Consider the following 16,292-nt stretch of genomic DNA (forward strand, 5'->3'; position numbering starts at 1 on the left):
ATCTTTCCTATTCCACCTGACCCCTTCCCCCCTCCCCCTTTTCTCCTTCTTTTTGTCTCTCATTTTGCTTATATTCATACTTATTTTTTCCAATCATTACTTAGTGAGTTCCCCCAAATCCTTTCTCCCATCTCCTTTCTTTCTTCCCTCTTCCTTCTTGTGATCAAAAGTGATTGTTTGATTAATTGTTTGATTAAATTTGCTAAATTGGTAAGGTTCTAATTGATAATCTATATCAACCATAGTGATTATAGAGTGATTACATTGTTGCTATATTAAAGATATTAGAAGTTTTAGATAAAATGTAATTTAAAATCATATTAAACTATTTATTACTGTTTAATGTTATTAACAACTATTTACTATTAATTATTAATTATTGTTGACTATTTATATTCTATTTATATACTTATTGATATTTACTGATATTTACTGATTCTTATTGATTAATTAAGAAATACATATATAGACATATAATTAGAAATTTTAAAGTTGACCTTTATTAACCGTTGAGATTTGATAAGTTAGAACTGTGTTAAGTGGGAAAAATCTGATAAGCTGGATTGACTGACTTTTTAAAGCAAACTATAACTTTTCTCCCATAATTAATTGACCCCGTTGAATATACAGTGCTACCTCATCTTACAAACGCCTCATCATATAAACTTTTCGAGATACAAACCCGGGGTTTAAGATTTTTTTGCCTCTTCTTACTATTTTCACCTTACAAACCCACCGCCGCTGCTGGGATGCCCCGCCTCCGGACTTCCGTTGCCAGTGAAGCGCCCGTTTTTGCACTGCTGGGATTCCCCTGAGGTTCCCCTCCGTGGGAAACCCCACCTCTGGACTTCCATGTTTTTGTGATGCTGCAGGGGAATCCCAGCAGGGGAATCCCAGCAGCGCAAATACAGGCACTTCACTGGCAACGGAAGTCCGGAGGTGGGGTTTCCCAGCGAGGGGAGCCTCAGTGAAATCACAGCATTGCAAAAACACAGAGGTCTGGAGGTGGGGTTTCGAGGACTTTGGTGTTTTTGCGATGCTGCGATTTCACTGATGCTCCCTTCACTGGGAAACCCCACCTCCAGACTTCCGTTGCCAGTGAAGCGCTTGTTTTTGCGATGCTGGGATTATCCTGCTGGGATTCCCCTGCAGCATCGCAAAAACACAGAAGTCAGGAGGTGGGGTTTCCCATGGTGGGTAGCCTCAGGGATATCTCAGCAGTGCAAAAACGGGCGCTTCGGCTGGCAAAAGGGGTGAATTTTGGGCTTGCACCCATTAATCGCTTTTCCATTGATTCCTATGGGAAACATTGTTTCGTCTTACAAACTTTTCACCTTAAGAACCTCGTCCCGGAACCAATTAAGTTTATAAGACAAGGTATCACTGTACCTCATATAGAGTAAATTTTTATACATAAATCTGAGGATATTTTATGAACGTCTAAATAGAAAGATACAGTGGAACCCCGACATACGAGCAGCTCTACTTACGAGCTACTCGAGATACGAGCTGCGAGATTAGAGAAATTTTTGCTCGACTCACGAGCTCATATTCGAGATACGAGCCGAGAAGACCCGGGCTGGCTTGCTTTGCTTCCGAGCGGAAAAGCCGTGCGTGTGTTTTAAAACATCGGAGCCGGCATGGGGAGGCTTTTAATCAGCCCCCGAGCCCCCAACCCGGACTCGGGGGTTGATTGAGAGCCTCCCCATGCCGGCTCCGATGTTTTAAAACACACGCGCGGCTTTTCTGCTGCCTCCTGGCGAACTTCCCCGCTTTAGGAGGCAGCGGAAAAGCCACGCGTGTGTTTTAAAACATCGGAGCCGGCATGGGGAGGCTTTTAATCAGCCTCCGAGCCCCGAACCCGGACTCGGGGGTTGATTGAGAGCCTCCCCATGCCGGCTCCGATGTTTTAAAAGACACGCGCGGCTTTTCTGCTGCCTCCTGGCGAACTTCTCCGCTTTAGGAGGCAGCGGAAAAGCCGCGCGTGTGTTTTAAAACATCGGAGCCGGCATGGGGAGGCTTTTAATCAGCCTCCGAGCCCCGAACCCGGACTCGGGGGTTGATTGAGAGCCTCCCCATGCCGGCTCCGATGTTTTAAAAGACACGCGCGGCTTTTCTGCTGCCTCCTGGCGAACTTCCCCGCCATTCAATCTATGGAAGTATGTCGTCTCCCTGGAGAAAAAAATCAAAGATATGGCTGAGAACCTTACTAAAATAATCAAACTCACAGCAAAGAAATCGGCAATTTTTGCCGAAATCTCACTGCTGGAACGATGTTCGTGCGAGATTTCAGCTGCTGCACATATGCAGCAGCAAATCTCGCCACTGCGCCCAGAGCGACAGCTGGAGCCTGCAACAACAGCAGCAGGTCCAAGCTCCAGGGTGCACAAGGGTTTGTTCTAGCACAATTGGGCCGGAGAAACTCTCCCGGCATGGAAAAAATCGAAGGGGAGGAAAAAATCCCTAGCGAGTACTGGGACCTCAAGGGAGTTTTCAGTGAAAAAGAGGCAGATAATCACTACCCCACCGGGCCACAGACTGTAGAACTGAGATGCTGCCTGGGGTTAAGCTGCCGAAACCAAAGATGTATTCTTTAACCCCTGGAGAACTGGGGGAACTACTCAGGTTCATTGACAAGAACTTACCAAGGGGCTTTATTCAGCCAGCTAGGCCGCAGATGGAAGCCCCTATCCTGTTCCGGGAGAAGAAGGACGGGTCTCTGCGTCTCGTAGTGGACTATTGAAATTTAAATACAATTTGCATGCATAATGTGTACCCCCTACCATGTACAAAAGACATGCTGGCCTATTTGGCTAAGGGGAAGGAAGGAAGGAGATGAATGGAAAATGGCTTTCAATACTCCCTTAGGGTGTTTCCAATTTAGAGTGCTTCCATTTGGCCTACAGGGGGGGTTAGGAGTTTTCATGCAATTACTTAATGAAGTATTGCACGAACATTTATATAAGGGAGTCTTGATCTACCTTGATGACATATTAATATTTTCAGAAACATTAGAGGAACATGTGGCCCTTGAGAGGGAGGTCCTAAAGAAACTTAAGGCTGCAGAGTTATATGCAAAATTGTCTAAGTGTGAATTTCACCAGAGTAAAATTGACTATTTGGGCTACCGCACACCAGGGGGTGGAGATGGATCCTGAGAAGGTGACGGCAGTCCTGGAGTGGGAGGCCGCCATGCACTAGAAAACAATTGCAGAGTTTTCTAGGGTTTGCCAATTTCTACCAACAGTTTATTCCAGCATTCTCCCAAATAGCATTGCCAATCACGAATCTGTTGTAAACTTTTTATTTATTTATTTGTTTGTTTGTTTATCAGATTTGTATGCTGCCCCTCTCCGTAGACTCAGGGCAGCTCACGAAGGGAGAAGGTAAGCTTAAATCGAACGGCCTACTACAGTGGACCATGGAATGTCAAGCGTCCTTTGAAAAGTTAAAGAGACTGTTTGCGGGTGAGCCCATACTCAAACACCCTGATTTGGAGCGTCCTTTTGTAGTTAATAATAATAATAATAATTATTATTATTATTATTTATTAGATTTGTATGCCACCCCTCTCTGAAGACTCGAGGTGGCTCACAACAATAATAAAAACAATGTTATAGTGGAACAAATCTAATATTAAAAGAGAAAAAACATATAAAACCCCATCATTTAAAACCAAACAACACATACATACCAAACATAAAATATAAAAGCCTGGGGGAGGTGTCTCAGTTCCCCTATGCCTGGCGATATAGGTGGGTCCTCAGTAATTTACGGCTGGCCGAAACCAACCAAGAGGGACACGGATCCAGTAAACAGGAGGCGGATCCAGTTCAAGTAGACGCAAGCGATGTGGCTGTGGGAGCGGTGCTACTGCAGGGGGACGAAAAGCAGGGCCTTCGCCCCTGTGCGTAGACCTCTAGGAAACTCACTGAGACTGAACGTAAGTGGGCAGTATGGGAGAAAGAAGCATTTGCAGTGCACTGGGCCCTACTTTCCTGGAGGCATTTCCTAGAGGGAGCTAAACAACCTTTTGAGGTGTGGACTGATCACAAAAATTTAGAGGCTTTAAAAAACCCCAGGAAACTATCCCCCAACCAAGCTAGATGGGCACAACATTTTAGTCGGTTCAACTTCTCGTTGCGCTATATACCTGGGGGAAGTAATTTCATGGCAGACGCCCTCTCTAGGCTGCCTCAATACAACAGTGGTCGATGGGAGATAGTCCAACCGGTGATCCCGGCACAACAAAAGGCGTGTCCGGCAATCACCAGAGAGCAGAGTTTAAAAAAGGCTGATCTTCCGGACAACTTAGCAGCGGAACTCCAGAACGCTCTAGAAACGGATGACTGGTTTCAGACTCATCAAACGGACTGCACTCAGCGTGCTGGATTAGCATGGATAGGATTGAGAGTGTATGTCCCAGCTTCGATGAGAACTGTAATATTAGAGAGAGGCCACGATTCTAAGATGGCTGGACACTTTGCATTCCTAAAGACCCTACACCTATTGAGGAGGCAATTTTGGTGCCCTTCCATGAAAAAGGACATTGAGACTTATGTGGCAAGCTGCCCTGTTTGTGCAGCAGCAAAGCGGCCCCTGGGTCGACCCCAAGGACTGTTGCAAAGTGTGGCAAGACCCAGGGCACCCTGGAAGGACATTTCTATGGATTTTATTGTGGATTTGCCTGAAAGTGGGGGAAATACGGTTAGTTGGGTTGTTACTGATCTTTTTTTCCAAACAGGTTCATTTTGTGGCTTGCCCAAAGATCCCCACTTCCAGAATCTTAGCGAAAATATTCATATAACATGTATATCGTCTTCATGGAGTTCCTGAGAGAGTCATTTCAGACCGAGGGGTACAATTCACTTCAAAGTTTTGGAAGGAGTTTTTGTTCTTGATAGGTACCAAGCAGGAGTTAAGTTCACTGTTCAAACGAACGGTGGGTGTGAATGGGCTAACTCTGTATTAGAGCAGTACCTTCGGTGTTATTTAAATTATCAGCAGGACAATTGGAGCGAACTTTTACCATTCGCAGAGGTTGCATATAACAACTCGCTACATAGTAGCACAGGATTCACTCCTTTTAAATTGGTAAACGGGCAGGAATTTGTACCCATTCCGGAGTCCCCAGGATGAACCTAAACATCCTTCTTAAAAGAATGGGTAACACAGTTAAAAGCAAATTGGCCAGTAGCACGTAAGACTCTGGATGAGGCTCATAATGCCCATAAGGCGCAGGCCGACAAGAAAAGGAGTGCTGCAGTGGATTACAAAGTGGGGGATAGAGTTTACCTCTCCACAAAGTTCTTAAGGACCACCCAAAAGTCGAAGAGGTTGGGGTCCAAATATGTGGGCCCTTTCCCAATTGTGCAGGTGGTGAATTTGATAGCTATGAAATTGGATCTACCAAAAATGTTAATGAAGATTCACCCAGTGTTCCACGCTAGCTTACTTAAACCGGAATGCACATCCAACTTGTGCCTTGCTTAAGTAGATCCCCCTCCACCTTTGCTCATTGAAGGAGAGCAACATTTTGAGGTTAAAGAAGTTCTTGATTCTAGGAAGCAAAGAGGCAAACTTCAGTACTTAGTGGCGTGGAAACATTTCCTTGCATCTCAGGCTGATTGGATCGATGAGAAATACATGAATGCCCAGAGGGTGATTGATCAGTTTAGAGCGAAATACCCTGAGAAGCCCTAATGTATAATTGTATATATTGTTTGTTGTCTTTTTGTTTTCTTTTAGGACTAAAGTCCCTGTTCCAGGGGGTCCGAATGTCAACCTTCGCTATGTTTCTGCATCTCTATTCTTGGTTGCCAGTAGTAACAGGGAAGGGTCAGTAGTAATGGGGGGGAAGAGAGCAGGAGGCCCTATGAAGAGAGATAAGTTTCGTTTTCCTTGAAACCAGGTGACCTGAAGGTGACTGTTTAGAAGTATATTCCATAAATGTGACATGGGATGAAGATATATCCAACTGATGGTCATGGACACTAGGGAGTCTTCGGAGAGGGGCAGCATACAAATCTAATAAACTATAACTATAAACTATAACTATTTTCCCAAGGAGGGATGGAAAAGGGGGTTTGATATACGCATGTATCACGCCTTTTTATCCAGTTTTTGCTTTGACTAAGATGCTTCCAGTTCTGATTTTGATAAATTCACTTTTGAACCTTAAAAAATGACTCCGAGTTTTATTTATCTTAAGTTCTGACTGTGGCAGCTGACAGTGTGCACAGTTTGCACGCTCCCAGCTTATTCCAGTAGTGCCGGGAATGGTGGCCCGTTGCTGAGGTTAGCTTATTTCCCAAAGCACAAAGGCAAGACAAGAAACAATGGATGGAAAGTAATCAAGGAGGGAACCAACCTAGAACTAAGGAGAATTTTCCTGACAGTGAGAACAATTAAGAAGAGACTGGACAGCTACTTATCTGGAATGGTAAAAAGCAGCGATGCGAAACTTTTTCTTGTTGTGTGCCAAAAGTGTGTGAGCACACATCAGCATCTATAATTTATTTATTATTTATTTATTAGTTCGATTTCTAGGCTGCCCTTCTCCTGAGACTAATGCAATGTGCCTCCCTGCACATGTGCACACAACACCCCAAAGCTCCTCCCACGTGTTGTAGTTGGCTCTGGACCAGCTCCTGCAACAGGGAATTTGGACATTGGTTTAGGGCAGTGATTTTCAACCTTTTTTGAGCCGTGGCACATTTTTTACATTTACAAAACCCTGGGGCACATTGAGCGGGGGGGGGGGGGGGGCGGCTAAAAAAAGTTTGGACAAAAAAATTCTCTCTCTCTTCCCCCCCTTCACTCTATTTCTTTCTCCTTCCGTCTTTCTCTCCCTTCCTTCCTCTTTCTTTCTCTTCCTTCCTTCCTCTTTTTTGCTTTCTCTCTCCCTCCCTACGTCCCTCTATGTCTTTCTCTCTCTCCTTCCCTCCCTCTTTCTCTCTCTCTCTTACTTTCTTTCTCTCTCTCTCTTTCTCTCTCTTGCTTTCTTTCTCTCTTGTTCTCTTTCTTTATCACTCGCTTTCTTTCTCTTGCTTTCTTTCTCTCTCTCTCTTGCTTTCTTTCTCTCTTGCTTTCTTTCTCTGAGCTTCGCGGCACACCTGACCATGTCTCGCGGCACCGGCACACTGGTTGAAAAACACTGGTTTAGGGGAATCCTCAGGGTCACAGAGGCTTGTATTATTGCCAACATCTTCTGATAGTGAAGATTCATTGCCAAGATCAGACGGTGGGGAAGCAGAATCAGACGGTGAGATGGGTGCAGCCAGCCCATAAGTTAATGACCCCATTAGCGAGTCATCGGAGGAGGATCAGTGGATAGACGCTCATATGCGCAGGCTCATGGCTAGAAGGGACCACCTGCGCAGGTATCGTCGGAGATAAGGGAGAACACCTGTTGCTGAGGCAATTAGGTTAATGGGGTTGATGATAAATTATGGGTGTTGGGGAGTGAGTATGAGGGCGTTTATTCGTTTAGAGAAGGATCATTGCCAAGGTTTGGCCTATTCCAGGACTTCTGTGGACTATTTGAACAATTCACAGTTTACTCTTATGGACTCAAAGAGGGGGGAGCTGTGCGGAATCACAGCTGCCTTAATTGCTCTATTTTGTTCTTGCTTTTGACTGCATTCCTGGACTGTAATCTGGGTGAGAGAAATTTGACTCTGCTTAAACGTGTGTGCTTTTAACACTGTTTCAGATAAATTACTTTTATTTCTTCTGAGCTGGCATGTGTTTGTTTGACTTTGCATTCCTCTCTCACTGGGGGCTGTTAACAAGAAGCCCGGCATAACACCACGCATGCACTTGCAACTGCCCCCACCTTGTTTGGGGCCTAGTACGCCTCACTACAGCCTCCCGAGACCAAAAACAGGCCATAGAGGGGCCCACCGTACCCCCCCATGCCCCATTTTGGGCCTAGCAGATCTCCCTACTGTTTCAGATGTTATGTCTGCCTTGTGTGCAGCTTTATTGCTCTTTAGCATTCATCTCCATTGTTTTGTGATACCTTTCCTGCCTCTCTAGGATTTACCTTTATTTGATCCTGAGAGGCACTTCCAGTTCCTGTTTTATGTATGTATACATATATATTCTCAATGGCTTGTAAAGTGTTTTAACTGCACTTTGCTTAAATGCAGTTTAATGCCCCAGGTTCCTCCTTGCCCCCCACGCATTTGCACATGACCCCCACCCACCCACATGCATCACCCATGCATGTGCTCAGCTGGCCAGTGCGATAGAGCTGACATGGACGTTAGCTCACATGCCCACAGAAATAGCTCTGCATGCCAGCTGTGGCACATGTGCCATAGGTTCGCCATCACGGGTACAAGGTTTGCTGCTTCAGCAGGGAGTTGGACTAGAAGATCTACAAGGTCCTACCCAATTCTGTTATTCTGTTTTTCTTTCGCAATCATGGCCACCATAATAGCTTCCTTTCACCACTCCACCTCACTGTGGACATCCAAGACTCGAAGTATCAATTTGCAGGACAGAGATTTTGTTATTCCACAAATCCCTGAACCAAAATGCATGCAGCAGATGTTCAAGGCTTCAAATGACTGGGAGCTGGAATATAGGTTTGTTTGCTCACCCTGCAATGAAATCTAGTGGTGTCCAGGAGCTGACGTCAGCATCTGGCGTGGATTTCCTGTTCATCAGAGTATCCAAGGTAACCCTGGAACATTGAGAGAGAGAGTTTATGCACCAGCTCGCAGACTGGCTCATCTGATCAATAATAATAATAATAATAATAATAATAATAATAATAATAATAATAAATATTTATTAGACTTGTATGCCACCCCTCTCCGAAGATTCAGGCGGCTCACAGCAGAAATAAAACAATACACAATCACAACCACACATAACTCTTAATGGTCAGAAAAGGGGATACATTAATTGTCCCATGCCTGGCAACATAGATAGGTCTTCAAGGTCTTGCGGAAGACGAGGAGAGTGGGGGCAGTTCGACTCTCCGGGGGGAGTTGATTTCAGAGGGCCGGGGCCATCACAGAGAAGGCTCTTCCCCTAGGCCCTGCCAGACAACATTGTTTAGTCAACGGGACCTGGAGAAGGCCAACTCTGTGGGACCTTATCGGCCGCTGGGATTCATGTGGCAGAAGGCGGTCCCTTAGGTATTCTGGTCCGATACCATGTAGGGCCTTATAGGTCATCACCAACTCTTTGAATTGTGTACGGAAACTAATTGGCAACCAATGCACGCCGCGGAATGTTGAAGAAACATGGGCGTATCTGGGACGACCCATGACTGCTCTCGCGGACGCATTCTGTACGATCTGAAGTTTCCGAATGCTCTTCAGAGGTAGCCCCATGTAGAGAGCGTTGCAATAGTCAAACCTCGAGGTGATAAGGGCAAGAGTGACTTTGAGCAGGGACTCCCTATCCAAATAGGGCCCCAACTGGTGCACCAGCCGAACGTGGGCAAATGCTCTCCTCGCCACAGCCAAAAGATGGTGCTCTAAAGTCAACTGTGGATCAAGGAGGACGCCCAAGTTGCGGACCCTCTCCAAGGGGGTCAATAATTCCCCACCCGGGGTAATGGACGGGCAGATGGGATTGTCCTTGGGAGGCAAAACCCACAGCCAGTCCGTCTTGTCATAGCTTGAGCCTATTGACACCCATCCAGACCCTAACAACCTCCAGGAACTGGCACATCACTTCCACTGCTTTGCCAACTGGACACAGGTGGAGATGTACAACTGGGTGTCATCCACATACTGATGACACCTCACCTCATGCCCTTGGATGATCTCCCCCAGTGGTTTCATGTTGATATTAAATAGCAGGGGGGAGAGGACAGACCCCTGAGGAACCCCACAAGGGAGAAACCTAGAGGTCGACCTCTGACCCCCCCCCCCCACTAACACCGACTGACCGGCCGGAGAGGAACCACCATAAAACGGTGCTTCCCACTCCCAACCCCTCCAGCCGGAGCTGAAGGATACCATGGTCGATGGTATCGAAAGCCACTGAGAGGTCATGGAGCACCAGGATAGAGGATAAGTCCCTATCCCGGGCCCGCAAGAAATCATCCATCAGCACGACCAAAGCAGTTTCCAGGCTGAAGCTGGGCCTGAATCCTGACTGCTGTGGGCCTAGATAATCGGCTTCTTCCAAGGACCGTTGGAGTTGGAGCGACACCACCTTCTCAACAACCTTCCCCATAAAGGGAAGGTTGGAGACTAGACGGTAGTTATTAAGTATGTCTCGGTACCCCCCCCCCAAAGAAACGTTGATAATCTCCTGGACCCAACTCCGTGTCACCTCCCTGCTGGCCGAAACCAGCCAGGAGGGACACGGGTCCAGCAAACAGGTAGCGGAACTCACAGCTCCAATGGCCTTCATCAGGCGTCACCAGGTCAAACTCCTTCCAGACAGATGGACAAAGACGGGCCTCTGTCACCTCGACTGACGTTGTCAGACATTGCAGTCCAATCGGAGTCTGAGCAATTTTACCAGCGAAAAACATGTTAAAATCCTTAGCACTACCCTGCAAGGGCTCCCCAACTCCCCGCTGATTTAGAAGGGAGCAGGTCACCCTAAACAGGACAGCCAGGTGGGATTCCGCTGATGCAATCAAGGCGCAATGATACGTCAGTAAGGGGTGTGTATAAGTGCACTAGAGTGCCTTCTGCCCTCTGTCCTATTATCTCTCCTATATCCCATATATCTTCTCTTCTATCCCTATATCTTTCTTCTATTCTCTCGTTGGTTATTTTATCCTATACTCTCTCTTCTATTCGATCTCTAATTCTATTTCCTCGAAGGTGTCCTCTATTACCCTCATTGTGTATTATTGTGTATTGGACAAAATAAACAAATAAATAAAATAAATGCCACTTTGTAAGTCTTAATATGAGCTTTTACAAGTGTTCGATCAGACTCAGATTTACTTTTCCTCCACCGCTTCTCTGGCGTTTCAACACCTGGAGTTGCAACGGCTCAATCCAGTCAAGAGCCTCCATTGCAGCCTTGTTCCAGGCCACAGCCAGAGACTCTGCCGAACTGTGTACGAGTGAATCCAGTAAAACCCCAAGCGCCCTCTGAAAGCCCTCTGGGTCCATCAGGCATCTGGAGTGGAACCAACTAATCAGTTCGGCCTCCTTGTGAGGGAGGATTGGAGCCTTGAACTCAAGCCATAGCAGAAAATGGTCTGACCATGACAAAGGCAAAACATCTAAGCCCCTTAATCTCAGACCATCACTCAGCTGCTCCGAGAGAAATATCATGTCGGGTGCGTGCCCCCCTTTGTGAACTGGACCCTGAACTACTTGGATCAGGTCCATGATTGCCATGGTGGCCATGAACCCTGCGCTAACCCACATGATTCACCGAGCGATAGCAGATTAAAGTAACCCAGGACTATAAGTCCAGGGAACTCCACCGCCAGCCTGGCTACCTCCTTGAGCAGCATAGGCAGAGCTGTTGTCACACAACTGGGAGGCAGGTACGTGAGCAACAAGCCCACCTGATCCCCTAGGTCTAACTTCACAAAAAGGGACTCACAACCCGCAATCTCAGGAGCAGCGAGTCTAATAGCCACTCCTTTCCCCCATTCCCTGGGGTCAATCCTGCCTGTGTTCCTTCTGTGCTCTAACAAAAGCACCAGGCTCAACCCAGAATAAGAGCATATTATTTTTTCAGTCTAGTCTCCATGAAAATGCACTTTCATTCATTACAATCTTCTTGATTGAAGCAGACATGATGTTATCCAGAATAAAATATTACATCCAAACTTTATCAAGGGTTCAATAGTTTGCCCCCCCCCTCCAAGATATGGAATATACAGTTTTACAAAGAATCATAGGGCTAGAAGGGACCTTGGAGATCTAAATCTAACCCAACCAAAGGCAGCAGACCTTTTACATACCATCCCAAACAAATGTTTGTCTAATCTTTCTTGAAAACCCCCAGCAATGAAATACCTACAACTCTGGGTGGCAAGCTATTCCACTGATTAACAATATTCTGAGAACCTCACCATTTTACCCCTAGATGGTTTTTCATTCAAAATATTGGATAAATGGAAGTATGGAGTGAACTGGAGTAAAGGGAAGCTAATGATGTGGTCAAATTAATGTTAATCATCATAGCATTTAGATAACTGTTTCTCAACCTTGACAACTTTAAGATATGTGGACTTCAACTCCTAGAATTCCTCAGCCATCATGACTGACTTGGGAATTCTGGTCTATGCATCTTAAAGTTGCTAAGTTTGAGAAACAATGTTTTAGACAAATAAAATGGAAAGTTGGTAAAATGTCCTTTCACATCTTTGGATTCACAAGTCCTGAGGAGATTAACAATGTTAAGATCATAGTAGAGATCACACTATCAAAGTCCCACCCTCTTTTTGCATGTGTGGCACATGCCTCTGGATCTAGGCCAATGTTCAAGCCACTCCTCTGTGAGGTTCCAACTCTTCAGGAGTTTGGCATTCAGTGAATTTCAGGCCATGCCTTGAACCACATAACTTCCGTGTGATTCCAGAATGACTTACGGGAGGATCGCAACAGCTGCAGCGCCAGCGGGGAGGCCACTGTTTGAACCAGAGAGACTCTGGCACAGTTGATGGACAGCTCCTTTGGCCATGCCGTATGCAATCATTCCTAGAATGCAGAATAAAAGAGTTGGGAGGGACCTTGGAGAACCTAGTCCAACTACCTGCTGAAGCAGGAGAACCTATACCAGGGGTGTGAAACTCAATTTCTTTGAGGGCCACAGCAGGCTTGTATTTGATCTCAGGGAGGTGGGGGTAGGAATGGTCATGGTGGGCATGGTCATGATTGACATGACAAAGGACTCAAGTTGGGGGGTCACCTGTGGTGGCCAAGTGCTAAGGCAGGATCTCCGAGACCTCCCATCATTCTCATTACAATCTCCTTCCTTCCTTCCCCCTTCTAATTTCTTCTTCCTTCCCCTTATTTTTCCTTCCTTGCACCCTTCCCATCTTTTCTTCTTTTTCTGTCTTTCCTCTTTCTCTTTCTTCTTTACTGCCTCTTCCTGCATGCTCAAATTCAAAAGAAGAAAAAGAGTTTCCTTTTTTTTTTAGTTTTGATAGCCATCTGCCAACCAAAACAGAGTGCAGGTGGGCTGTGCGTAACCCCCCTCCCTGTGCTCTGTTTTCAGCATGGATGGCCTCCTGCAGCACTCTGGCAGCAAAAACAGGGTGCAGGGAGGCCCTGCCTAGCACCCTGTGCCGTTTTTACTAGCAGAGCCACTGCGGGCCAGTCCTTTGCTATTTTCAGGCTGGCCCTGCAGTTTAGATCTAAGCACCCCGCAGGCCAGATCCATCCTGCGGGCCTTGAGTTAGATACCTCTGCCCTATACCATTTCAGGCAAGTAGCTGTCCAGTTTCTTCTTAAAAGCCTGCAGTGATGAAGCATCTACAATTCCTGAAAACTGATTATTTGTTCTCAGTTAGGAAATTTCACCTTAGTTCTAGGCTGCTTCAACTTCCTCTAATCTTTTTGCCATCGCGTGCCGAAAGCAGGGGGAGGCGGATTGTTGCACATGCCCATACCCATATGATCCCCTCACCCATAGCATATGTATGCATGCATGACCCCCCCAGTGCATGTGCACGTGACCCCCACATATATACATCATATCCCCTGCCTCATTTTGGGCCTGGCAGGTCTCCCTGAAGTTTCCTGGGACCATAAATGGATTGGGGGCCACAGGGGCTGAGGTTGGAGGGGAGGAAGAGGCTAGGCAGACTGTTGTGTTGGAGTGCTGTGTACTCTTGGGCCTCCTGCCATCTCTGGTTCTGCAAGGCAAAAAAGTGTAAAAATCTTCTCCCGTGCCTTTTGGACCTGCCTCTTGGTTTCTGCGGAGCCTCCAGGCAGCTGCCGCGCACTTGCCCTCCTCTTTGTTTCAGGATCCACATCCAGCCCGCAATCAGAGGATGCGTCGCCCAGTGCAGTGCTTTTCTCTGAGGGCCTCCTGCTTGCCCATCTGCCGGCTGGACTGGTCCGAAAGCAGAGTGTTACTCTGTGCCTGTCCTTAGTCTCCTCTCACCCAACCACCAGCTTTCTGACAAGAGCAGAGGCTGCTGGGCTCCCTCAGCTGTGAGTGCCAAAGTGTACCTAGAATTGGAAATATTATTGACTCTGCATGACTTTTCACTTTTTATTAAGTATAAACATATGAGACAGAGAGAGAGAGTAGCAGAGCTCTTCCCAAGCCTTTGCACTGCCGTGAAAATACACAGCAATCTCTTCTAGGGAAGAGCACTGCTCCCCACCACATACACAGATACACATTTAAACTTAGTGAAAAGTGAAAAGACATACACAGGAATCAAGAGGCTTTCTCTCTCTCTTCTCCCACACCCAGCACTCTTAAGCCAATTGGTGTGAAAAGGAAACTGGTGCGTGTTCCTCTGCCCTCCATAAGCCCTCACTACCAGTAATAAGCTCTCTGTGCAGAAGTGGATGAAGCTCCTCAGAATCCTGCAGTGTATCAAAATTGCCGCTTCTAAGGAACTGAAACCTGCGGCACAGCGTTCGGCCTGGAAAACCTATGAGATGGAGGGGCAGCTTGGCTGGCACACAAGCCTGGCTGGTGGAAGCACTGCCTGCTATGCCCCTCAAAGACAGCCGTGCTTGGAAAGCACTGTGCGCTGAAAGTGAAGTATGGCCTCCTTTCCTGCATTCCTGCCTTCCCTGATCTTTGCATTTCTTCCCTCCAGTGCATCCTAGCTTTCTCCTGCCTTCTGTGCCTTCCCCTCTTTACATTTCTTCCCCCAGCACATCCTACTTTCTCTTGCCCTCCCCATCTTTGGATTTCTTTTCCCAGCACGTCCTAGCTTTTTCCTGCCTTCCCCGATCTTTGCATTTCCCCCCCAGCACGTCCTAGATTTCTGCCTTCCCCCATCTTTGCATTCCTTCCCCCAACATGTCCTAGCTTTCTCCTGCCTTCTGACCCTTCCCAGATCTTTGCATTTCTTCCCTCAGCATGTCCTAGCATTCTCCTATCTTCTTGCCTTCCATGCCTTCTCAGATCTTTGCATTCCTTCCCCCAACATGTCCTAGCTTTCTCCTGCCTTCTGTCTCTTCCCAGATCTTTGCATTTCTTCCTCCCAGCGCATCCTAGCTTTCTCCTCCATTCTTGCCATTGGAGAGGCACCTGCTGAGACTGGGGAAGACCCTGCCCCCATGCGTGCACAGCAGATACCCGAAGACCAGCTGGCCGATTGGAGGTGTGCGTATGCATGGTAGAGCCAGGCTTTGGCAATGGCTGGCGTGGCTACAGTGAGGGTTCTGTATGCCACCTGTGGCATGGGTGCCATAGATTCACTCTATCTCTTCTCTGTTAGTAAGAATCCTCCTCTAATGTTTGGCTACAAAGTTGTCAACTAGGTTAGTTAGGAACCTACCCACCAGATGCAGAATTTGTCTCCAAGTTGATATCAGGGCAATTAAAGCATGTCATTACTACTGTGCTCTATTTCCTTCATACATTTAGCAAAAAGTTAAATCTATTTTTTCTGCTTGGTTGGGGGACTTGAATATATATGGGTCAATATAAAAGGAGGAAAAATGCCATTGTCAAAGATGTATAATATTTATTTTTCCTTTTATATTGACCCATATGTATTCTAGGCGGTTTTTAGCCTTGCTTTTGTGTGTTTTTGTACAAAAATGATCTCTTACATATAATGCAACTCCACCTCCTTTTTTCTTGTATCTGTTTCTTTGAATAGTTTGTATCCACAAGTGAAGGTGACTATATCACAGGATAAAGTTGCAGGATCCAATTGGGGTCAGTTAGAAATATCAGAAGTTTTATCTTCCAAGCATTCAGACTTGTGCTGGAGCCATCTTCAGAGAACTTTTCTCTAGCAGAGTGTATGCTCTTCTGTGTGTAATATTTATAGTGTCTGCTCTATGTGGATTTTTAGATGTTGATTGGAGTGTGTTGGTGTGCTTTTAAGTCATTGGCTGTCATTTGTTTGTGCTGCCCAGTCCTTGCCTTCTAAGTACTTAATAGGCTGGTGGTAAATCAGCACTCCTATTGACTGATGAGGGGCCTGTTTACCAGGTTTCAATCACTTCCCTGGCTGTTTTTGTGGTTTGTCCAAAAATCTTAGCAGCTGCATATTTGAATGTGTGTCCTTGTTCACTGCAGTGTGACGTTACCAAAGAGTTCAGGTTTCCTCATCTAACTTTTTACTTGTATTCTTGTAATCAGTGATAAGCTTCCTTACATAGTCACCAACTTAACATCTGTAATGATTCACTTAATAACTG

The 16,292-nt window shown here is 46.3% G+C and overlaps 1 protein-coding gene across 3 annotated transcripts in view; it reads right to left on the reverse strand.

Moving 5' to 3' along the window:
- The window catches only part of QDPR (quinoid dihydropteridine reductase), a 33,041-nt gene that overhangs the window by 5,352 nt on the left and 11,397 nt on the right, over positions 1 to 16,292 (reverse strand). For 2 of the 3 annotated variants that reach the window (XM_070757377.1, XM_070757378.1), the window contains exons 5-6: positions 12,539 to 12,647; positions 8,609 to 8,692 (exon numbers count right to left, since the gene is read on the reverse strand). In XM_070757377.1, the coding sequence (XP_070613478.1) occupies positions 8,609 to 8,692; positions 12,539 to 12,647 (193 nt within the window). Of the gene's footprint in view, positions 1 to 2,637; positions 2,737 to 8,608; positions 8,693 to 12,538; positions 12,648 to 16,292 lie in introns of those variants that run through there. The other variant, XM_070757380.1, reaches the window with a different exon arrangement.

The sequence above is a fragment of the Erythrolamprus reginae genome, chromosome 7 (assembly GCF_031021105.1).
Source record: "Erythrolamprus reginae isolate rEryReg1 chromosome 7, rEryReg1.hap1, whole genome shotgun sequence".
Classification (NCBI taxonomy): Eukaryota; Metazoa; Chordata; class Lepidosauria; order Squamata; family Dipsadidae; genus Erythrolamprus; species Erythrolamprus reginae.